General features: G+C 39.9%; 1 protein-coding gene across 1 annotated transcript; it reads right to left on the minus strand.

The window, feature by feature from the left end:
- On the minus strand, positions 1,385–6,582 carry LOC109223353 (zinc transport protein ZntB-like). The gene is made up of 5 exons (XM_019387633.1): positions 5,025–6,582; positions 4,448–4,527; positions 2,147–2,411; positions 1,763–2,044; positions 1,385–1,666 (listed from the first exon to the last, which is right to left on the minus strand). The coding sequence occupies exons 1-4, from the start codon at positions 5,785–5,787 to the stop codon at positions 1,773–1,775; spliced, it is 1,380 nt and encodes a 459-aa protein (XP_019243178.1). The 5' UTR covers positions 5,788–6,582; the 3' UTR covers positions 1,385–1,666; positions 1,763–1,772.

Below are 22,563 nucleotides of genomic sequence, written 5' to 3' on the forward strand. Positions count from 1 at the left end.
ACTCAGCATCAACGTTCAAGTGAGCAGACTGAGAGTTTGACATTTTTGGGTTGACCTGAAATTAAGACTTCAAAGAACAAGTGTAAAATATGGTGTGTGATGGAGATTCGTATCAAATCACCACTATTATCCTTAGCCTCTCTGTGGGCGCCAAATTATTTACCCCAAAATTGGGTAACAATTAAATTTGTACGCGGTTTTAAGGATATGTGGTTTGATTTAACACGAATAATTAATAATATCAAATAGATGAGTTAGAGATGAAATAAACGCTCAAACCAATTGCAACATTACGGCCAAGCCTGAACTTAGACTGACCAATGACCTCGTCCTCTGCTGGACCCTTGGTTCAAGCCCAGTCGTGAATGAAAAACAGAACAAATGAGAAAAGCTTTAACAACAGCTAAAAGGCAGAAAATAAACTTGTATTGCTTTGATTTGCATGTTATAGTGTATGTTACAAAAGAAAAGCTTCTCCTTTATATAGTAGGAGAGTTCCATCCTAGTATAAGTCTAACAAAGGTAAAAATCTTCCATTCCCGGTAATTACTGATCCATAATCGACATCAAGCGAGATCGACGTCCTGATGCCCGGTTGAGTGCGCACGGCCCTCTATCCATCATGCCTCTATCCGTCATGCATAACCATTCACCGTGTCTCCCGAGGTCATAGAACTCATTCTTGGCCCGGGACGCGTCGCTTTACCATACCCGATGACGGGCACATCGTTCACCCTTCCTAGATTTCGATACGAAGGGTCTCATGCATCCACACTCTCCCTCCGTTTTCTCATCGGGAAATCAGGGTATGCATTACCCCCAATTTTACCCGTACACAGTTAATTTGAAACATTTTAGTGACTCTCTATAGAGATTCTGTTTTTCTTTTCTGAAATCTCTTTGTCAACATTTATTAATTAATCTCTTTGTCAATATTTATTAATACCATACTCTTTTTGTGCCTTAACGAAATGCTAATTTTGCTTATATGTTCGTAGATGAGAGGGAGCAAATCAGACCACAACAAATAGAACAAACTAGTGCAGCTCTATCGTTATAAGTTATAACCAACGAGAAGCACCAAGACGAGGGATGGCATATACACGTCGCAATAAAAATCTCCAATGCGTCAAAGAACAATGCAACACTACTCTGAAAAGTTAAAATTATGTTTATAACTTGTTCGGTAAAATTCTACAACCTCAATATGTTTCATAACTTATTATTTATAACGAATTTTCACTTGCAGTGTCTTTTGAAGCGTACCTCGTTAAAATATCACATTTTGTTTTCATTTTTAGAGTGCTACCTCTAGTACCTGTCTTCATGATTTAACTTCCTATATTCATCCATCAAATATCTAGAACTAGAACAAGAAAGGAAATGCAAAAAAGAAAAAAAGAATTGTCACATTGTAATAACAACTAAGCTGAACTTCTGGAACAATTGGAAAAGAGAATTCTCTATACAAGCACAAGAGTTCGTAAAAAAAAAAAAAGGAATTCGTAAAACATTGGCTCACCTTCAACTCACTATTACGTCCATCATCTTTCTAAGTAAGAATCGTGTGAGAATTTGTGTTTTCAGGGAGCAATAAGACACATCAACTAAAATGTCAATGTTGAGCATGCGGCGATATGACCAGCTTGAAGTGTGCATATATTTCCTGAAAGAAGAAATTGTACCAAGCCAGAGTTATTTAACAAAATTAGTTCTGATTCATGTTGGAGAAAGATATGAAGGAAGAAGCAGATTAGCCTACCAATTTCATCTCAGTATAGCCTCAAGTAACCTCCCTTTTCATTTCTTTCCCTAACTCCTGTACTTCTTCTAAGGAAGGATCTCCGGTTGAGAGACCAACTTCTTTTCATGTCTCGCCTTCTCTTCCAAGCTACTACGTGACTATAAAGCGCGGGAAAAAGGAAGCAAAGGAGAACCAACAGCAGCAGAACCACACAGAGCAACATAACATTGCGGAACCCCTCCTTCAACTCAGGTTCTCTTTGATTGGTCCAAGGAACTCCTCCAACATTCATCCCAAACACTGTAGCATACCAGACAAATAAGTGATCTCAGATGCCTTCTCAAACTACTAAATGATAAAACATGACTTGGAATTATGAAAGAAGTTCATTAAGAAGTTCACCTCCGGTTACTACTGACAAGGGAAGAAAGACGATGGAGAGGAAGGAAAGGTAGTAAAGTTTTTTATTTATCTGCTCAGACTGCCAACTGTCAAGACCTGCCTGAATTGCTGTTACACGATTGGCAATAAACCCAACATTCTCCTTTAGTCTTCTCAGTCGACCAATTAACTCTTCAAGTGAATTGATGTCATCGCTGGCAAACCAACCTTTTGAAGAACATTTCTCCTTCACTCGCGGAAATACTTGCTCACCATGTGCAATCACCTGCAACAAGAGTGATTAAGATCAAATCTATCTCTAGAATCTAAATACATCTGAAATCTTACGAAAAGGAGAATTTGTAGATATAGTATAAGGAAACTGCTATTTATACGACCAAAATGGGCAAGGTATTCTCAATAAACTATTGCTTTGGGGACTAAATTTAGAAAACGACAAGAAAGCCAGGAAAAGTGCGAAGATAACAGCTCAGGCTTGGTAACCAACAGAAGTCCTTGGCTCATTGAAAGATGCTGGTGTCATGTGTTAAACATATGTATATATTGATGATGGAAATAATGTACTTTAGGCTGGTTGTGCAGCTTGTGGAGGTTACCAGGCTCTTTTTTTTTTTTTTTTTGTTTTTTTGACCAGGAAAAGGACAAACTAAACCTAAGCCAGCACCCTTTCAGGAAGCCAATCCAGCCTATTTGTTTGTGCTTGTCAATCTTTATGTCGACTAACATTTCCCCTTAATCCATTCACTGCACAGTTTTCCCCTTACACTTCGTAGCTTTACCCTCCTCTAAATGGTCATAGAAGTTCCCTCTATGAACTCGCTCTGCAACTCTTCTTCTCAATTTACTTCATTCTTCTTCATTTGAAGTTACTGTTTCTTCCTAAATTGTTTTTAGTGCATGTGTTTGTGATACTCCTTTCAGTTCCCTCCCCCAACCCCAGGGAGTTAATGATTAGAAAGCAAACCACTTCACCTATATGCATTGAAGAAGATATATAAAACTGGTTATATACAAGACATGCATATTGTTTTTTTTTTTTTTTTGCCCCTTTTAACCCCATCATTGGCTATCCAGTTACTAAAGTGGTTTAAATCAACACCTAGAAACTTCGAAAAACACCTTAACCACTATTGTGGAAGAGTTTCTCTCCTTAAAGGATGTGTAACTATGTAGACATCCTTACTCTTACCGTCCTTGTAAAGAGCTGACTTTGTTCTTCATTATAGGATAAAGTCAAGGATGTCATTTTTCTCTTCCCCCTTACCTCAATTAAGGATAAGGCGACTTAGGTAACAAATCGGTGCATTATGGCGCTTTGCCAAGCAAGGAGTGTCAAGCACAGAGCAAAAAGAAACCAAATTTAATATCATGAGTGTATGTTACCCCTTATCTCCTCATCTTCAGTATGCATTTGTGCCACTTCATTCTTTTTTGTTGTAACAACTACCAACCCCGAACTCTTGCCCTAGTGGCATGGAGAGCACTCTCTCAACCACTATGAACAAGATTTGCCGGTTTTGTGCCACTTAATTCTTTTCTGATTCTTCTTGCTATGTTAATGTTTCTGTACTTGGATTTTCTTTCATTTGATTGGGTTTGATCAATATGTAAGGAGATGGCGGAAGAGAAAAAGTAATAAAAAGAAATGGAGCAGCGAGAACATAACATACAACAAAACCTATGTTTTGAATTGAACTGCAGCAAGGACATCCAGTTATATAGAATATTTGTTGAGAGATGAAACGGATAACAAACCTACCTCTTTTACTATTCCTCATCTATTTCTTACCCTAGACTTTTATCAAGTACTAGTGCTTTACATGGTGTGTCATGTCTTTCTTCTGTCACTTAAACATCAATCACTTTTCCATCGAAGGTTAAACAGCCTGACAACTTTCCTCATCCCCTCCATCCACCTACCTCACTAGGCAGCATCACCATGCAATTAAATTTAATTTTTTAATCACAGATTTCTTAAACGAAGGAAACTGGGGCGACCAAAGAAGAAGAAGAACATCCATGAAGGAACTAAAGAATCTTAGCACAAAGCAAAAAGCAGTAGGAAAACAGAGGATTAGATTTAACCAATCCCAAACTTAAATGTTCCTCAATAATTGTTAAATTTAACAAAAACGGAGAACATTTTGTGCTAGTTAAAAGATATAACACTCTTTTTAGTCATAACTACATCCTCATCCTTTATAAATTTAAAAAAGGAAGAAACAATTTTGTTCAGTGAAGGAAAACAGAAAAAAGAACTAATCTTTCCCCTTTGTCAGATCCACAGGAATGAAGAACTACCTGGAGGAGGCGCTGCAGGTCAAGATGCATCTTTGGAAATCTTCTATCGTCCAGCAATTGTTTCTTCAAAGCAAAACCACCTGCAGCCAAAGCAGAAAAAAATCACCATCCTTGATTTGAGGATGGAGAGTCTTTATGCTATCCCTCAAAATGTAATTCAGGAAATCTTCTTTATCTTTTTAGTATTACTAAATAGTTATTATTCTAGTCTGCTGACCCAAAAGTAAAGGCCGACTAAAGAGATGTCTATTTTGATCTTTGAGTTTATGTACTCCTACTACGCATATGAATGTGCATGTAGCCTGCAAATAGAATTAGTATGAGGGTTTAAGCTTGAAACAAGGATTCCTTCAACAAGTAAAACATGACCTGTCCATCAAACTGTATCATTAATCATGAGGACTGCCATCACGAATTGACCATGTTGTCAGGTTGCAAACATTCCATGAACCTTATGTGATGGAATGTATTTTCCATCTCCAAAACCAGAACGAAATGATTATTTAATATTACATAATAGGAAACACAAAGTCACAACAATTGATTTCCCAGTTTAACATTTGTAAGAAAAATATACCTTTGTCCAATTCCAGCTCCATTGAATCCAACTCAATCTCCAGCTTCGTCACAACATCTTGAAGGTGATCCACATGAGTGTCTATGATGTGAACAACCAGATTTGAAAGAGATTTAGGTACAGGATTATCAGCTTCTTCGGAATGATTCATCATCAACAGAAAATCAAGAACATGCTCCCTGATAACAGTCCCACCCCTTTCCTTCAACTCAACACCACCAGAACTTGGACTTTCCACAATTGGAACCTCTGAGAGAAGAGACTCATTCACTGGGGAGAAACCCAATCTTGGAACACGGCCTAGTGACACCGTGATCACAGAATTCTCGGTAACTCTTGCCGCAATTCTAAATGTAAATTTACTGGATGCAGGGCCAGGTGAATTAACTCGAAACACAAGAGCCCCGTCAACATGCCCACAAAAAGGTCCATTGCTAACAAGTGACAAAATGTCTTGGAGCTTCAGAGGGGGACAGAGTACATCAATAAGATACTGTGCAGATTGTGAGAGTCTCTGGTTCCACTTTGGTAGCTCAGCGTGGTACCAACAGAATTCCTTGCCTCTACCCTCTGTTAAATCCCATTCCTTATTAAAATAATTCCCTTCTCCGTCAAAAATATAAGCTTTTTGCCTCACAGCACCAGAAAAACGTGAGTTATGGTAAGAGATGTCCCTAATACGTGCTCGTGAGGTCGGTTCTCTATCCATTTCCTCTTCTTCTCCCTCTCCCTCTACATTTTGATCTTCGCGACTAAGTTCCATCACTCCTTAGCCAACTTTTAAATCCAAAAAATAATAAAGTAACCCTCAATAACCTAAAGACTATTTCAATATGGATATCTACTTAAATTCCCAGATATTTCCCACTTTTATATATTCCCCATAAACAAATTTCGGGCACAAAGAACTAAACCAACAATAATGACCCAAATCAAGATAGACAGAAATGTAGAGAATTCATGGAAACAACATTATCAGCATTTCCCCCAAAAAAGTAGGCTAAGCGCATTCACATTTTCCCTTCAAGGAATTCATGCTCATAATAATTCGATCTCATCACATGCTAACTAATAAGAATAAGCACATTTCAAAGACACGCGGATTAACAGAATTAAAACCCCACTAAAACATATTCAAAGACCAGCAAAAATATAAATCTGTTCCCTGCCAACCGCGAAGAGAGCAACAATGGAATAACAACAAACAACACAAGACAACTCAACTACGCCTAAGTTCAAACTAATTGGAGTCGGCAATATTCATTCCGCTCCATTTTGACCCGTTTCATGCCAATACAAACAAGCGAGAAAATGATGATGCAAATCGAGAACTTTTTCACCCGAAAAAACACACCTGTTTGGAAATGATTTCTGTAGGATTCCTTCTCACAAGCAATCAGGAAATGAAAGGAAAAAAAAATTAGCGGAGAAAACAAGAAAGGATCAATTGCTCAGATCAATAGCTTTTCAACATGTTGGGAAGTTTCTTCGAAGGTTCTTGTTCTTCAGTTGAATTTGTTTATCTTTTTAACATTGTTTTTGTTTATTTTAATTTTAAAGAAAAAGTCTGGTCCACTAAGTAAAGACTCGTCGCACTTCCGCTCATGTTCCGTTTGTTTGTTATTTCTATAAGAGACATCCGAAAATGTTTGTTCTCACTCAACGGTGACATTCAATATGCCTTACATTATTAAACCAGAAAAAGGTAAGTAAAGGGATAAAAAGGAATACCGCATTTCTGGCGAGTGTTCTATAAACCCCTAAAGTTTCTGCATTTATTTTAATTTGGGAATCGATAATAAATGCTAGTCCGATAAACACGTAATTGTTTAATTGGCTGAAGTATGCAAACTATTGAGGAATCTCTAGATAAAAAGGATAATTTGATATTTATATATCATAATTAATAAACCGGGAAAATTTTCAAAATTTGGTCGTAGACTTTGCGAAATGGTTAAAATTTGCCTTCTGTTATAAATAGAATTTTATTTATGGTGAATGTCTATATTTAGACAGATTCTAGCGTTTATTACTTGGTGGCTAAAGTCACTCTCTCCGTATAAATAGAGGGTTATATTCCATTGTAATTCATCCCAAATCAATAAGAATTCTCTCTCCCTACTTTTCTCTGCAATACTCTTCTTCTTCTATTGTTTCATAATACGTTATCAGCACGAGACTCTAACCAATTGAGTAGAAGCTTTGGGATTGAGCATAATGATTGTCAATTGTTCCATGAACTTCCTTCATGATTAAATTCTGGATTTAAGGTAAGTATCTTACTTTATTTTTCTCTTTTAAATTCTTGAAATTCTATAATTTGATTTTATATACAAGCAAAGACAACAAAGTTTGATTATAACTCTAATGGAGTTTGTAAGAAATTATAACCACCTGAAGTGGTAAAAGTTTCTATGTCTTGCCATGATCAAATTCTTGTATGATTATGAGCACAAGAAGTGGAAACCCGTCCCATTAAATTTGCTCCATTCTCATTCCCTTAAGAGAATGTGATAGCAATATGCAATAAGTCTGAAAGAAGACAAAATTATTACCATAAAGGTATCAATGGATGTGGACGTGGTAATAGACGAAATTATAATCGTCATTATCGTGGTAATGAGAATAATAAGGATTCTCAAAATAAGCCTTCACTCTATGAAGTTAATGTTTGTCATCGATTTGACATAAGAATTCGTAAAGCACATACAGATGACTATGGTCCATTCATGATATGAATGTGAAAACATCTGATTTATGAATACATATTCATTTTTGGAAGAATATGAATGTGCTACTGTGGTAGTGAATATACCACACTCACCTCTAAAGGAGGTTTGAGATGATATAAGAAAACAATCTCGTTATTATGGCATGAATGGTCATTGGTCACGAACCTATTGTACGCCAAAATATTTTGGTAATGTGATTATTAAAGAATAACATTAATGCAAGAAACATATCTTGCATATAATTTTGACCCTGACTATAATGGTATAACTTTCTCTTTAAAAGAGATATTCACCATATGGATGTTGATAAATATGTGGTACTACAAAATTAATTGAGAACTCTGCAAGAGCCAATTATACTATTTTGGAGAAACACAATTGATTACCAATAAGGTATTGTGTTGTAGTAAGTCTCAAAGAAACTTATTCAGTTTTTAAAGTATTCGCGAAAGCGGTTGGTCATACTGAGACTATAAATAAAGGAAAGATTTAATATCTTCTATTACTACAACTTGTAGCGGGGTAATATGTATGTGAAAAGCTACCCGCTTTATTCTCCAGTTTGTACTACACAAATAAAAGAATACCACAATAAAGTGAATGTTTATTGATATAAAAACTCATATCATAATAAACTTGGAGTTTATTGATAATTGCACACTTCATGGTGTAAATCTGAAGTTTATCAATATTGATAATTTATTCAGTTGGCATAATTGGTTTACCCATATCAATTTAAGTATGATGTGCAAAAATAAAAGAGAATTCACATGGGTAAATATTAAAGAACTAGAAAGCTCTTTACGAATTCTCTTATGTTGGTTGTTTTCATTAATTAATATACCAACTAAAATTGGGATTGAATCCCATGAATGGTGGAAATATCAAAGGTGAATATGGGCCCATTCACCTGCCTTGTATACCACATAAGATGCATATATGAGATGGTTACACGTGCGATTATTAATAACCCGCAATATGGTGTTTGCGAGGTAACTTGCTCAATAATTTAATTTCGAGCATAATTTCCAGATTTTCTATTCAAGATAGTTTATCTTGATAAGTTGGTTTACATCACAGTTGGTTTAGCAAACTGATTTATTGAGTGCCTCCACTTAATAGCTAAACTATTGCTTATGAGAACAAAGTTATCTATATCAGTTTGATATAGGTTATATACGAAAGTATATTATTTTCTCCCCTCACAAGTGGTTCAGGGTCAGGAACCAAATAATTTCATCTTTTTATTATTGATGTGCGGTGTATATTTTGATTAACACCATAACGCACAAAGGTGGATTCTTAAAGTTGAGGTAACAAGTTAGTTTTTCTAACATGAGGGGGAGACATGATAAACAGTTGAGAAAAAGTTACGTGGAATGAATTATCTTTTGTACATCTAGATCCTCGAATAAGATAATATGAACTTGAAGTTCATAAAAGGATAATTCATTTGCAATATATTGTAGTGCATGCCAGACGCATTTGCTGGCCCAAAGAAAGTAACTATATCTCACTGCAAGTGCTCCTATTAGAATAAGTCCTAGAAGGATAAAGTCTATGGTACGCTTAAAGCGTATAGACAAATCGGTTTCAAATAAACTTCTTGATAAAGAAGATGAGCAAATGATCAAAATGATCATAATAAAGGAGGCAAGTGATCTAGAAGATCACATGACATAACACTTCATAAAATCTCATGAGAGATTCAGGTACCTGAATATATGAATGAAGAGATCTCTATGTTATATCTTTATAAAAAATAAGGAGGTTGGAACCGATATAAAATGTTTGTCGACGACATCTATAATAGCGCTAAATATATATGAGGTTCTTAAGTCTGGAGTAACAATTCAAGTAGAATTTGATTTCATATGAAAGACATGTAGTTTTGGACCTGCAGTTCAAACACTTGAAAGTATAAAGTCAATGATATGTGCAATTGGTTTTCGATATCATATATGTCTAGCATGACATGAAAACTTGATATGCATCTAAAGTCTATTATATGGCTTATATAACTTAACAATCCCTGAAGGATTTAAATTGCTTAAAGCATATAGAATTCATGGTCATGAAGTACTACATCCTCAGTGCAATTTGTGCACAAATGTATCTTGCTATAATTATATACATGATAATATGATAGCAAGAGTTTTCACCTCTATGTGAAGATATTGAACTGACGATTCCAACAAGATCATATGAAGACAATTCATCTCTATCAAGAATGATGATTTCAAGGTGCAATATATTCATTCAAGTTAATATGGCTGATTTGTTCACAAAATCTCTACCAACGTCAACCTTCAAGAAGCTAGTGTACAAGATCGGGATGCGAAGGCTCAAGGATGTGAATTGATGCTTTCATCAGGGGGAGTTAATGCGCGTTGCACTCTTTTTCCCTTACAAGGTTTTGTCCCACTGGGTTTTCCTTGAAAGGTTTTTAACGAGGCAACCAAAAGGCATATTATTAGATATGTGTACTCTTTTTCCTTTTCTAGAATTTTTTTCTCGCTGGGTTTTATTTTAGTTAAGGTTTTAATGAGGCACATTATCGGTTGAATAGACATTCAGGGGGAGTGTTATAAATAGAAATTTATTTATGATGAATGTCTATATTTAGAGAGATTCTAGGGTTTATTACTTGGTGGCTAAGTCACTCTCTCCCTATAAATAGAGGGTTCTATTCCATTGTAATTCATCCCAAATCAATAAGAATTCTCTCTCCCTACTTTTCTCTGCAATATTGCTCTTACATGTTATTGTTTTATAACACCTTCAATAAATATTTACTTGGGATCAAATATATTCTGATGTTACAAAAATGGTCCAAATATGTCCTTATTCACTAACAGCGAAAGCTTTACAACATATGCGTCAAATTTGCACCTGAACTACGCGAAATGGTTCAGATTTACCCCTGAACTTTTAACAAGATGGTCATTGTTTTGGCAGCTATAGACATTTAAAATTTATTGGATTTTGTTTACCCTCAAAATCGGGTAACAATTGAATTTATAAGTGGTTTTAAGGATACATGGACTAATTTGATACAAAGCGATATATTGAATTATAAATAAAGCAAACAATAATAAAGAAACTTCAAACCGTGTGACTTGAACAGTTATAGCCTTGGGAAATGGGTCTCACTCGAACTGAATGTGATTCAAATAATGTCAAATACAGAAGAACAGTAGCTTGCAGAAAGAAAATAATATTATAAATGCTTTGGGATGCGTATTACAATATGTCTTACAAAAAATCAGACCCCCTTTATATAGTAGGGGAGTCCTGCTTTTGGTACAATCCTATAAAAGATAAAAAAAATCTCATGCTTTGCTAATTAACCGGCTTCTCATTGATACATACCGAGATTCCCGCCGTGATATCCGACCGGTTACGGATATTTCGGCCTTCCGTTATCTGGTCCGAAAATGTTACCTCGGGCTCGTTCAGAATCGGGATCGATTCCGGGGTCACGGACTCGGTAACCTCGAAGACAGGTTTTCTAACCTCGTATCTGGCTCGATGGAACCCGGGGTCGATCTTCAATTCATTATATTTTAATCACAATCTGTCATGCAATAGATGAGTCCGATTTCGACTGTATACAGATAGTCTCCTCGTTTTTCGGAGTGTAAACGACGAGAAACGATATGAGCCCTCGATCCTCATCTAGATACTTTGTGTCAGAAATGACAAAATAGATGAAACATCTCATCAGTCACGCCTTGATGGCATTTAATGTTCGTTAGTTGTTGGTCGGCCACTACAGGCTTTTGAACCATCGTTCGAAAACTATAAATATTTCCTCCTTCATTCATTCAAACTTTACATCCAATCTTTTCCTACTCTTGTTCTTGAGAAATCTTTGCATTTTATAGCACTTGTGCCCAGATTTCTTTGAGCTCTTTGTAAGAACTCTTGCTTGTCTTCACTCGCATCATCAAGTGTACCCCCTTCACTTTCTCTCCTTCATCTTTTACCCTTTATTTGAAAAGAAAATGGCGAAAATTTCTAAGACAGTACAGCAAAAAGAAACTGTTTCTTCATCACGGCCGGTTGGCGAGGAACCAGCGGCGGAACCTCCTCTGGGTGCGTTTATTCCCAGCGGTTGTTCGGTGGACGCTGATTTTAAGGTTGAAAAACCCTCACCCATATCGGGCCGAGGTGAGAAAGTTTTGAGGTACATCTGCTCGATTACCGAAGACATCCTTCCCATGGTCAAGAAGGATTGTAACTGGGTCGGTAAAGATGTGGTGGTTCCCGATCTAGATGAAGATATTACTACCCACGTAGAGGGATACTTAAGTGTGTACACTTATCCCTTTACGCTGGGCCCGTTGGACCCGGTAATCATCCATTTCTGCAAAAGGTATGAGGTGTGTCTTGGCCAGATTCACCCTTCATTTTGGAGAATTCTCATTCTTCTTTGGTTTTTTTTGAGCAAGATTGACGCTTGCTCGTTTATTGTCGATCACTTGATGCGCCTCTGCAGTCCCTGATTCTTTCGGGGGGAGGGGGAGGATTGATTAAACTAGCAAGCCGGGCTAGTAAAGCCCCATTCTCGAGCATCGACGAAGATCAGGACCGAGGTTGGTTAAGCAGGTTTGTCCGAGTGAGTACCTCGGACCTGATCCCAGCCGAGCACATGCCGTTCCCCGAGAGGTGGAACACAAAACGTAAGTAAAGTTTTGTTTTTCCCAAAGTTTTATTTTTACTCTCTTCTCCTTCTTTATTATCGGTGTTTGGTGGCGATGCAGCCGTTGCTCGGGTCTCGAATGCAGTCCCTCGACTCAAGGAGTAGGTTGAGGGCATTGTGTTCCAAAGACCATATTCCGAGCGCGCATGGCGCGAGCTTTCAAATGGCCGTGGGAGGCCCGTTCTCACACTGAATTTCTTTTCCTGAGTGAATAATACTTGTTTTCCTCGTGCCATTGAGTTCTTATTCATTTCCTTTTTCTTTGCAGGTCTTTTCAAGGATGTCGCCGTAAGGCCACCATCTGGTGGCGAGGATAGCCCCATCGAGTCCCCTGCTTCGAGGCAGGAGAAGAAGAAGAGAAAGGCTCCGAGTTCTCCAAACTCGGAGAAGCAAAAACCGAAAAGGAGGCTAGTGTGCAAATCCAAGGAAAGCACCAGCCCCCGAGAGCTCCCATCAGACTCAATCCGTCGGCTGAGGGATGAGTCTGAAAAAGAAGAAGAAGAAGCTCCCCAACTAGTGGCCCGCGTGCGAGGCAACACCGAACTGCCCCAAACCAGGGGGCTGATGAGGAGGCAGTGACCGAGGCCATTGAACCGGAAAGGGGCGAGGTCGATTTTCCCCAAGTCAAGGAAACCAACAAAGAGACTGCGGCTAACGCTCCTCGAGTGGAGGATAATGCCTCGAAGGATGCGCTTGGAGTGATAGATCTCTCTAAGTTACCCTCATTTACCGATTCCATGGTCCACGATGCTCATAGGCTGAAAGAACACCCAAACAGGGTCCCCAAGGGGTAGTGGACCGGTTTCACAGCTTCTTTGAAGGTTTAGACTCTACCGCCTTGGAAGATATCACCCGGGTTGGGAGATTTACCGGTACTAAAGAAGAGTCCGTCTTCGGGAACCAGTGGGTCTTCTTCGAGCCCGAAACTGGTAACCGGTTCCCAGCCCAAGTGTAGATACTGACCGAAAGCAGTCGATTATTATGTCTATTATGGAGGATGCCCGGGTCCTCTCTGCCCATGTGGGGGTTGCAAGTTATCTTCTGTGCCTGGTGACCGAAGAAGATCAAGCAAAGATGAACGAGGTAGAAACGCCCTGCCTGTTCAACGAAGCCCAATAGGCGCTAAATCGAGTAACTCGAATGCCTTTTGACAACTTTTTTTATGTACTTAGAATCTTAGATTAAGTCATTAAAAATTGTAACCCTTTCCTTTGTGTTTGTAGGCCTCGGTGCTCCATCACGAAACTTTTCTCCGATACCGAGAGGAATTAAACCACCACGTGGCCGAGACTCGAGAGCTCATCGAGAAGAAGGATGCTTACAAGCTTCTTAGTGAACAACATGAGGGGGGGTCAAGAGATTCTAAGCCGAGCTGGAGGCGGCCCCGGAAGGAGCATGCTGACCTGGTTGAGCAGGTAAGAATAGCCTTTGAAGATAGTGACGATGAGTGAGATACGGTGGCTAATGGCTCGAACACGAAGGTCCAACAGAAGCTTGACCAGATCGGACGGCTTTAGGTAGAGGTAGACGCGGTGAAGGCCGAGGTAGAAGAATGGAAAAAGAACATGGACCGCCTGGCCTCAAAAAAGGAGACAGCTCGGGCGCAACTGACTTCGGCTGAGGTCCAGCTTCGAGGTTTAAAGGAGAAATCTTTGGCGCAAGCCAAGAAGATCGAGGAGTTACAGTCCTAGCTGAACTTGGCCGACTCTGATCGGGGAAATCTAGCCAAGGATCTTGAAAAGATCAAATCAGAGGCCAAAGTAATTAAAGCTGATGCCGAGGAAATGGTGATCGTTTATAAGGCCGACGCCGAGGCAGCTCAGGTCTGGGCAAAGGACATTATTGAGCAGCCTAAGTGGCAGTCTCGAAGGGAGACCCTCGAGGAAATTCACGCATGGGGCTTCGACTTGTCGGCTGAGACCGAGTGCGCCAAAAAGCTCGAAGCCGAGGCCAAGAAACTGGCCTATCCCAAAGACGACGAGGAGTCCGAAGATTTGGGTGAGTCTGAGGGCGGCGGAGATCTCTAAGGTGACGATGTTGCTCCCAACGAAGACCAGGCCACTTAGGCCTTCTTCTTTTTTTTTGTATTTTTCTTGAGGTCGTTTGGCCTTTGTAAAAATTGTCTTCGGGTTGTTTGGCCCTTGTAAAAACAAATTTTTGATTATGAATATAAGGCTTTCTCCCTTCAACGGCTTTCGAATTTTCTCTTTGCCTTATTTACTTTTATTTTCAAAGATCTAAATTCCTTAGCATGAAATAGATGGGTTTTGTTTAGAGACTCGAAGAAACCTTGCCTTCAAATTTATTCCATTTTAAGACATCATGGGGGTTCAATGTGACCGATAGTTTTTTTTCCCCAAAGTACTTAAGACTTTTTTTTAAGTCATAGTCTGCAGAGGGTAGCCTTTAGAACCGGTTTAGAAATTTTAAGGCCTTGTTGTCTTAGTTATGGGTCCTCGGACGTCTCTGAGCCATTTTAATTTGGCCGTGGACCTTTTAGTTCGGGTGTCACCGCGAGTTATCCGGGCTTGCCTAGGATAACAGTCCCCGAGTGGGGATGGCCGTGGCCTTTAAGATTCGGGCGATGCCTAATAGGTCTTATGCCCCCGAGCTCCGATGGCCCGGAACATCCGAGTTTGTTTTCAGACGGTAGTCCCCGAGTGAGAGTGATTGTTCGAACTCGGATTAAGGTGGCCCTTGGGCTCGATACCTTTAGGGGATTGGATGTAGGAAATTCCTTGAGAAATGCAAGAAAAATTTTAAAAGGACAAACTATTTATCCGCAAGGGAAAGACTTTTTTTTATTCTTGTGTAAAATAGTTATACATGCGTACATGCTTTGTGCTAGGGCTCGAGCAATCTACACAGGCACAGTTCGTTTGACCGTTTGGCCCTTACAATAAATTCTACCTATAGAGACCCTTTCATCACGAAGTTTCTTTCCTTGCTAAAGTCGATATCCGAGGGTAATGCCCCCCAGTTTTCGAGGTTGATCATAGAGAGAAGCCTTAGATACTGTGTATCCTTAACACCGATTCATGACCGGCCTTCTATTCTAAGTTAGCATGATCCACTGTTGCCTCATTCAAAACCTTGCCGGAAAACCCATTTGGGACAAAACCGGTTCAAGGGAAAAAGAGTGCAACGCGTGCTTTCAGACCTAAAAATCTATACCACTTCTTGTTGGTTACCTGCAAGTGTTAGTTAATAATAAGTAAAAAGGAAATGGATGGGGTCGTACCTTAGCAGTAGTATCGCTTCAAATGAGTTATGTTTCGGCTATTCGGTAGCCTTTCACCATTCATTACTCCGAGTTTGTACAATCCTTTTCCGGTGATCTTGAGAATTTGGTACGGTCCTTCCCTGTTCGTCCCTAACTTCCCTTCGTTCGGGTTTCGGGTGTTTAGTGTGACCTTTCTTAGTACTAAGTCCCTGATATTGAGATGTCGGAGGTTGGCCCTTCGATTTTCATATCTCTCGACCTGCTATTTTTAGGCGGCCAATCGGATGAGGGAAGCCTTGCACCTTTCATCTAATAGCTCCAGGCTCGTAATCATGTCCTCGTCATTTGATTTCTTTGTTGCATATCGGAATCTGATGCTTGGTTCACCAATTTCGACCGGTATTAGAGCCTCGGCGCCGTAAACCAGCGAGAACGGGGTGGCCATGGTCATGGACTTTGAGGTCCTACAGTATGCCCATAGGACTTTGGGTAGGATTTCCTTCCATTTTCCTTTGGCATCGGTTAACCTCTTTTTGGGTTTTGGAGTATGTTTTTGTTAGTCGATTCGGCTTGCCCGTTCCCACTAGGTTGATAAGGTTTTGATAGGATCCTTTTGATCTTATGATCCTCGAGAAACTTGGTCACTTTGCTGCCGATAAACTGTTTCCTGTTGTCACATATGATTTCGGACGGCATTCTGAACCGACATATGATGTGGTCCCAAATGAAGTCGACGACTTCCTTCTCCCTGACCTTCTCGTACACCTGGGCTTCAACCCACTTAGAAAAATAGTCAGTCATAAACAATATAAATTGAGCCTTACCGAGTTCCCATAGAAGAAGGCCAACGATGTCAATTCCCCACTTCACGAATGGCCATGGTGACAAGACCGAATGCAGCAGCTCCCCGTGTTGGTGAATCATCGGAACATGTCTTTGTCATTCATCACATTTTCGTACGAACTCCTTCGCGTATTTTTCCATGTCGATCCAGTAATAGCCGGCTTTGATTACCTTTCGACCAATGATTCGGTGCCTGAATGATTTCTGTAGGTGCCCTCATGGACTTCCCTCAGAATGTACTCGGTTTCTCCTGGTCCCAAACATATTGCTAGTGGGCCATCGAACATTCTTCTAAACAAGGTTCCGCCTTCGGACAAGCTGAATCGGGTTGCCTTTGTGCGTAGGGTCCTCGATTCTTTTGGATCTGAGGGTAGTTTCCTGGTCTTCAAATATTCTACATATTTGTTTCTCCAATCTCAAGTCAAGCTTGTAGAGTTTATTTCGGCGTGACCTTCTTCCAATACCGATCTCATGAGTTATACAATTGCCCCCGAGTTGAGCTCGTCGTCTTCGACCGACCACCCTAAGTTTGCAAGGGCATCGACCTCGCTATTTTGATCCCGAGGTACGCGCCGCAGAGTCCACTCTTTGAACCGATGTAATGTTACCCGCAACTTATCTAGGTATCTTTGCATTCATTCTTCTCTGACTTCGAACGTTCCACTAACTTGGTTTACCGCAAGGACGGAGTCGCACTTAGCTTCGATCACCTCGGCCCCTAGGTTTTTTGCCAGTTCGAGACCTGAAATCATGGCCTCATATTCGGCCTCATTGTTAGTCAATTTCACAGTTCTAATAGATTATCTAACTACATTGCCTATGGGTGGCTTCAATACGATGCCAAGTCCGGACCCTTTTACGTTCGAGGTGCCGTCCGTAAAGAGGGTCTAGATTCCTAAAGACGTTCTCGAGTTTACCAACAACTCTCTTTGGACCTCGGGTATTAGGGTCGGCATAATGTCAGCCACGAAATCTGCTAAAAGTTGAGACTTAATGTCTATCCGGGGTCGATACTCAATATCCGACCCGCTGATTTCCACAGCCCATTTGGCCAATCATCCTGAGAGTTCGGGTTTATGCATTATATTTTGCAATGGGTAAGTTGTCACAACACATATAGGATGGCACTGAAAATATGGTTTCAGTTTCCTAGAGGTGCTTAGCAAAGCGAGCGCCAATTTTTCTAGGTGAGAGTACCTAGTTTCGGCCTCACCCAAGGTCCTGCTAGCATCATAAATTGGAAATTGCGTACCTTGTTCTTCCCGAACTAGGACTCCACTTACCGCTATCTCCGATACTGCCAAGTATAGGTATAGTTGTTCGTCTGCCTTCGGCGTGTGGAGAAATGGCGGGCTCGATAGATATCGCTTGAGTTCTTCCAAGGCCCGTTGGCATTCCGGGGTCCATATGAAGTTGTTTTTCTTCTTCGGTAACGAGAAAAATCGGTGGCTCTTATCAGAGGACCTCGAGATGAAACGCCCCAGGGCGGCAATGCGCCCGGTTAGCCGTTGCACGACCTTCAAGTTGTCCACTATTGTGATATTCTCGATAGCTTTGATCTTGTCAGGGTTGCTCTCAATTCCTTGGTTGTATACCATGAACCCATTTACCTGATCCGACCCCGAACACACATTTCTCCGGATTCAGCTTCATGTTGTACTTCTTCAATATACTGAAAGTTTCATGCAAATGCTTTAAATGGTCCTCTGCTCGTAGGGGCTTAACCAACATATCGTCAATGTAAACTTCCATGGATTTCCCTATTTGTTCTTTGAACATCCGGTTTACTAAGCGTTGGTAAGTGGCACCGGCGTTTTTCAACCCAAATAGCATCATGTTATAACAGTATGTGCCATATTTAGTGATGAAGGAGGTCTTTTCCTTATCATCCGGGCTCATCCGTATTTGGTTGTACCCGGAGTAGGCATCGAGAAAACTAGGATCTCATGGCCAGCCGTGGCATCGATCATGCGATCGATGTTGGGCAAAGGGAAAGAGTCCTTGGGACATGCCTTATCTAAATCTTTATAATCTACACACATTCTTAGTTTGTTTCCTTTTTTAGTGACTACTACTACGTTTGCTAACCATTTCGGGTATTTGACTTCCCGAATGGACCCTATTTTAAAGAGTTTAGTTACTTCATCCTTGATGAAAGCATGTGTGATCTCGGACTGGGGTCTCCTTTTCTGCTTGACCGGGTGGAATTTCGGGTCGAGACTCAGCTTGTGAGTGGTTATCCCCGGTGGGATCCCTGTCATGTCGAGATGGGACCAAGCAAAACAATCTATTTTAGCTATAAGAAATTGAATGAGTTTTTTCCTAAGCTTGGGGGTTAACCCCGTGCCCAGGTATACCTTCCGATCGGGTAGATATTCGACCAATGTGACTTGCTCCAGCTCTTCGACCTTTGATTTTGTAGCATCGGAATCATCAGGGACTATAAAAGATATGGGAACGCCGTAATCATCTTCATCGGTCCCTTATCTATCCGATTGGGTCGTGGCTGGTGTCGATAATTGCTATTTAGTTTCCTGCTTTGTATTCAAACTTGATTCCTTCTGTAGACATGTGATTTTTGACCCTCCCCAAGATTTTTTATATTTTAGCATGGAAATATTTAGTTTAGGCCTAATATAGTTATTTCACCTAATTTTGACTCTTTTACTTTGTTTCGTCACAAAAATAAAAATAAAAAAAATAAAAAAATATTTTATTTTATGTGCCTTTCATAAAGCTAAAAAAAAGGACATACAAAAATAGTATCTTATTTTATTTTAGTATGATATTTGAAAATATAAAAAAAAATAGGTTTGTTTTAACGGTTAGTTTTATTTTTAATAATTATTTTACTTAAGTAAGATTAATTAGTAAATGAGGCCATTCTAACGTGTCTTTTGTTTTGAATTGTGAAGAAAGTTTGAGGTGGTCGGTTTGTGGTAAGCGAACAACATAAGATCCAAGGAAAAATGATAACTAACATCGAAGCTGTTACAAGTGCTCAAGAGACTCAGAGTCAGAGGGTTCAACAAGAGTCTACTGTGTTTGAGGAAAATAGAATACTGAAACAGCAAATGGCCAAAATGTGTCAAGCATGGGCCAATGGCCAAGGACAGCCTTGTCATAAGTCACAATTTGCTACCCAGCAAGAGCAGTACTACTCTCCTGAGTACCACTCGTGCTTGTTTGATCTTCCTGCAAACATTGAGAAGCCTGCCCGAAAGATGGCACAGGAAGAAATGACCCAAAGAGTGAAAAGCTTAGAACAACGGTTGAAAAACATGCAAGGGTTGGCAGGTCAGAAGAGTATTGCCTTCAAGGATCTATGTATGTTCCCCGATGTCCACTTGCCGCCCGGTTTCAAGACTCCCAAATTTAAAAAGTATGATGGACACGGAGACCCCATAGCCCACTTGAAAAGCTATTGCAATCAACTAAGAGGTGCGGGAAGAAATGAAAAATTTCTAATAGCTTATTTTGGGGAAAGCCTTACGGGAGTAGCATCCGAATGGTTTATGGATCAAGACACATCTCGCTGGTAAGTCTGGGATGACATGGCACAGGCCTTTGTCAAACAATTCCAATACAACATTGACATTGTCCCAGACCGCAATTCCCTTTCAAACCTGAGAAGAAACCAAGTGAAAGTTTCAGGGAATACGCCATTAAATGGAGAGAGAAAGCAGCTAGAGTTAAGCCACCCATGGATGACCACGAGCTAACCACTGTCTTCCTTCAGGCGCAAGAGCCAGATTACTTTCAAAACATGATGTCTGCAGTTGGCAAATCCTTCTCGGAAGCAATCAAAATGGGAGAAATGGTAGAGAATGGCCTTAAGACAGGCAGAATTATAAGTCAAACAGCTCTCAAAGCTGCAACTCAGGCTGTCCAAATTCAATCTGGTGACACGAATGAGAAGGTTGAAGAAATCATGATGACATCAGGGTCGAGAACAGGTCCCAGGAGAACATCTCGAAGGTATGAGCAGCCTCCTCAGGTTTTCCATGACTCCCCTAAGCACTATTATCCACCTCAGAACCCTCAATACTCTGTTGCTGCACCTCAGTATGTTGCCCGGCCACCAAGACACCCCAGAAGGCGAGCACCAGCACCACAAAATCTCCACCAGCCTCCACAAAATTATCAGGTGCCCTATAACCCACATCCAAGCCAGAGGTATAAAGGGGAACAAAGGTTGAAAGATAATTTTACACCAATAGGAGAGTCCTATGCAAGCTTATTTGAGAAGTTAAAGCATTATGACATGATTGCACCCATTCCTCCAAATCATGTGGACCCACGTGCAAGAAGCTTTGACCCTTCTAAAAGGTGCGAATACCATTCCAATGCCCAGGGGAACAATATTGAAAGTTGTCGGGATTTGAAAAGAGAAATAGAAAGGATGATCCAGGAAAAATTGATTGTGATCCAAGACAGTGACGCCCAGAATATCACGCAAAATCCTTTACTTGCACATGATGATGCACACTTTGTGGGGATAATGCCTGGTGACATGGAGTATGAGAATCCTCTCGGGAACTTGCCGACTGAAATTGGAGAAGGCCATGGTGATTCTCATGAGCAAATTTGTGGCTAAATGTCAAGCTTAGCAATTGAAAAGTCATTCTCTCCTCACTAGGAAGGAATCTTGGTAGCTTGTTTTGATATTTTTTCTGTTATCTGGGTTATTTCAGGGTTGTGATCCAGATTTTATTTGTTTTATTGAGTCAAACCCTTCTATCCTTCTATTCTGTTTGTATGAGTCATGTCTATCTGTTTTGTTTCTATTTTCATTATCCGGGTTATTTTAGGTTCGTAACTCGGATCTTAGGTTGTTTGTCTTGTTGTCAAACCCTTTTCATCCTTTATTCAATAAAATACAGTTTGTCCTTTTGTGTCATTCTGTCCTAGTTCTTTTCTCACTAGTTCTAATGACATGACATGCATGCCGAAATTTTGGCCAGATCTTAGAAACTGATTTAATTTGGAATTGGATAACTGGAAAAAAAACACTTTTGAGGATGAATAAAGAGTTGAAGTACTTTGGAATTAAGGTCGAGTAAAATTCACCTTCAAATCATTGTGAAGATCGGGCTTGAGGATGTTTAATCAATTGAAGTTTGTTGAAAAGTTTGACATTAAGGGATGGAAAGTGTCTTGTGATCACGACACACCAAGAAGACAGACATGTTCGTCAATGCTGTGACCGCGAAAAGATACTATGTTTGGCATTCTCGAGGTTGGGAGGCCCTTTTTCTGCTTTCCAAACACTTTATACCCTTTGTCACCCCTTTGAGCCTGTGTTGTTTTCTTTGACCACCCTCTTTTGGAATCAAGTTTAGAGTCAAGAGTCAAAAAAATGAAAAAAAAGGGAAAAAATGAAAAAAAAAAGAAAGTCCATGTCCCAAGAGTACAAACTGGGGCAATTCTTAGAAAGTTCAAGTGAAAAAAAATGAAGAAGAAAAGAACTGTCAAAGGTCCATGCCCCCAGAAAATAGAAGCTGGGGCAACTTGTTTGGAAAACAATACAAAAAAAAAGGCTAAAGAAAAAAAAGACAGAAAAATAAAGAAAGATGAAAAAAAATAGTTAGGTTAGATGTTTGAACTACGTTAGACCTGATTCCTTTAAAAAAAAGATACGTAGGCAGCCTCACGGTTCAGTCCAACCAAATAAGAAAACCAAAAAAAAAAAGAAAAAAAAAAGGAAAATCCCAAAAAATCCCCAATAGCTGAAACTGGGGCAAAGATTTTATTCATTTTTGAAAGAGTCGATTTCAAGAGTTGTAAGTCTACAACCCCCTTTACTTTGAGCCTATTTTGAGCCTTCATAACGTCCTTTCTTTCCAACCCTATCCAAAATCCTTCCAAATAAAGACCTCCCGATATGCCTTCAAGAATGCCAAGAGAAGCATGCAATGAGCAATGGTTGTCACGCGACATAGAACACTGTCAGGATGCTCGCACAAGAAAGCAAAAGAAAAAGAAAAATAGAGAAGAAAAATGAGAGAGTCTTACTAGTGAAAACCCTCACGGGCA

This window comes from Nicotiana attenuata, chromosome 3 (genome assembly GCF_001879085.1).
Source record: "Nicotiana attenuata strain UT chromosome 3, NIATTr2, whole genome shotgun sequence".
Lineage (NCBI taxonomy): Eukaryota > Viridiplantae > Streptophyta > Magnoliopsida > Solanales > Solanaceae > Nicotiana > Nicotiana attenuata.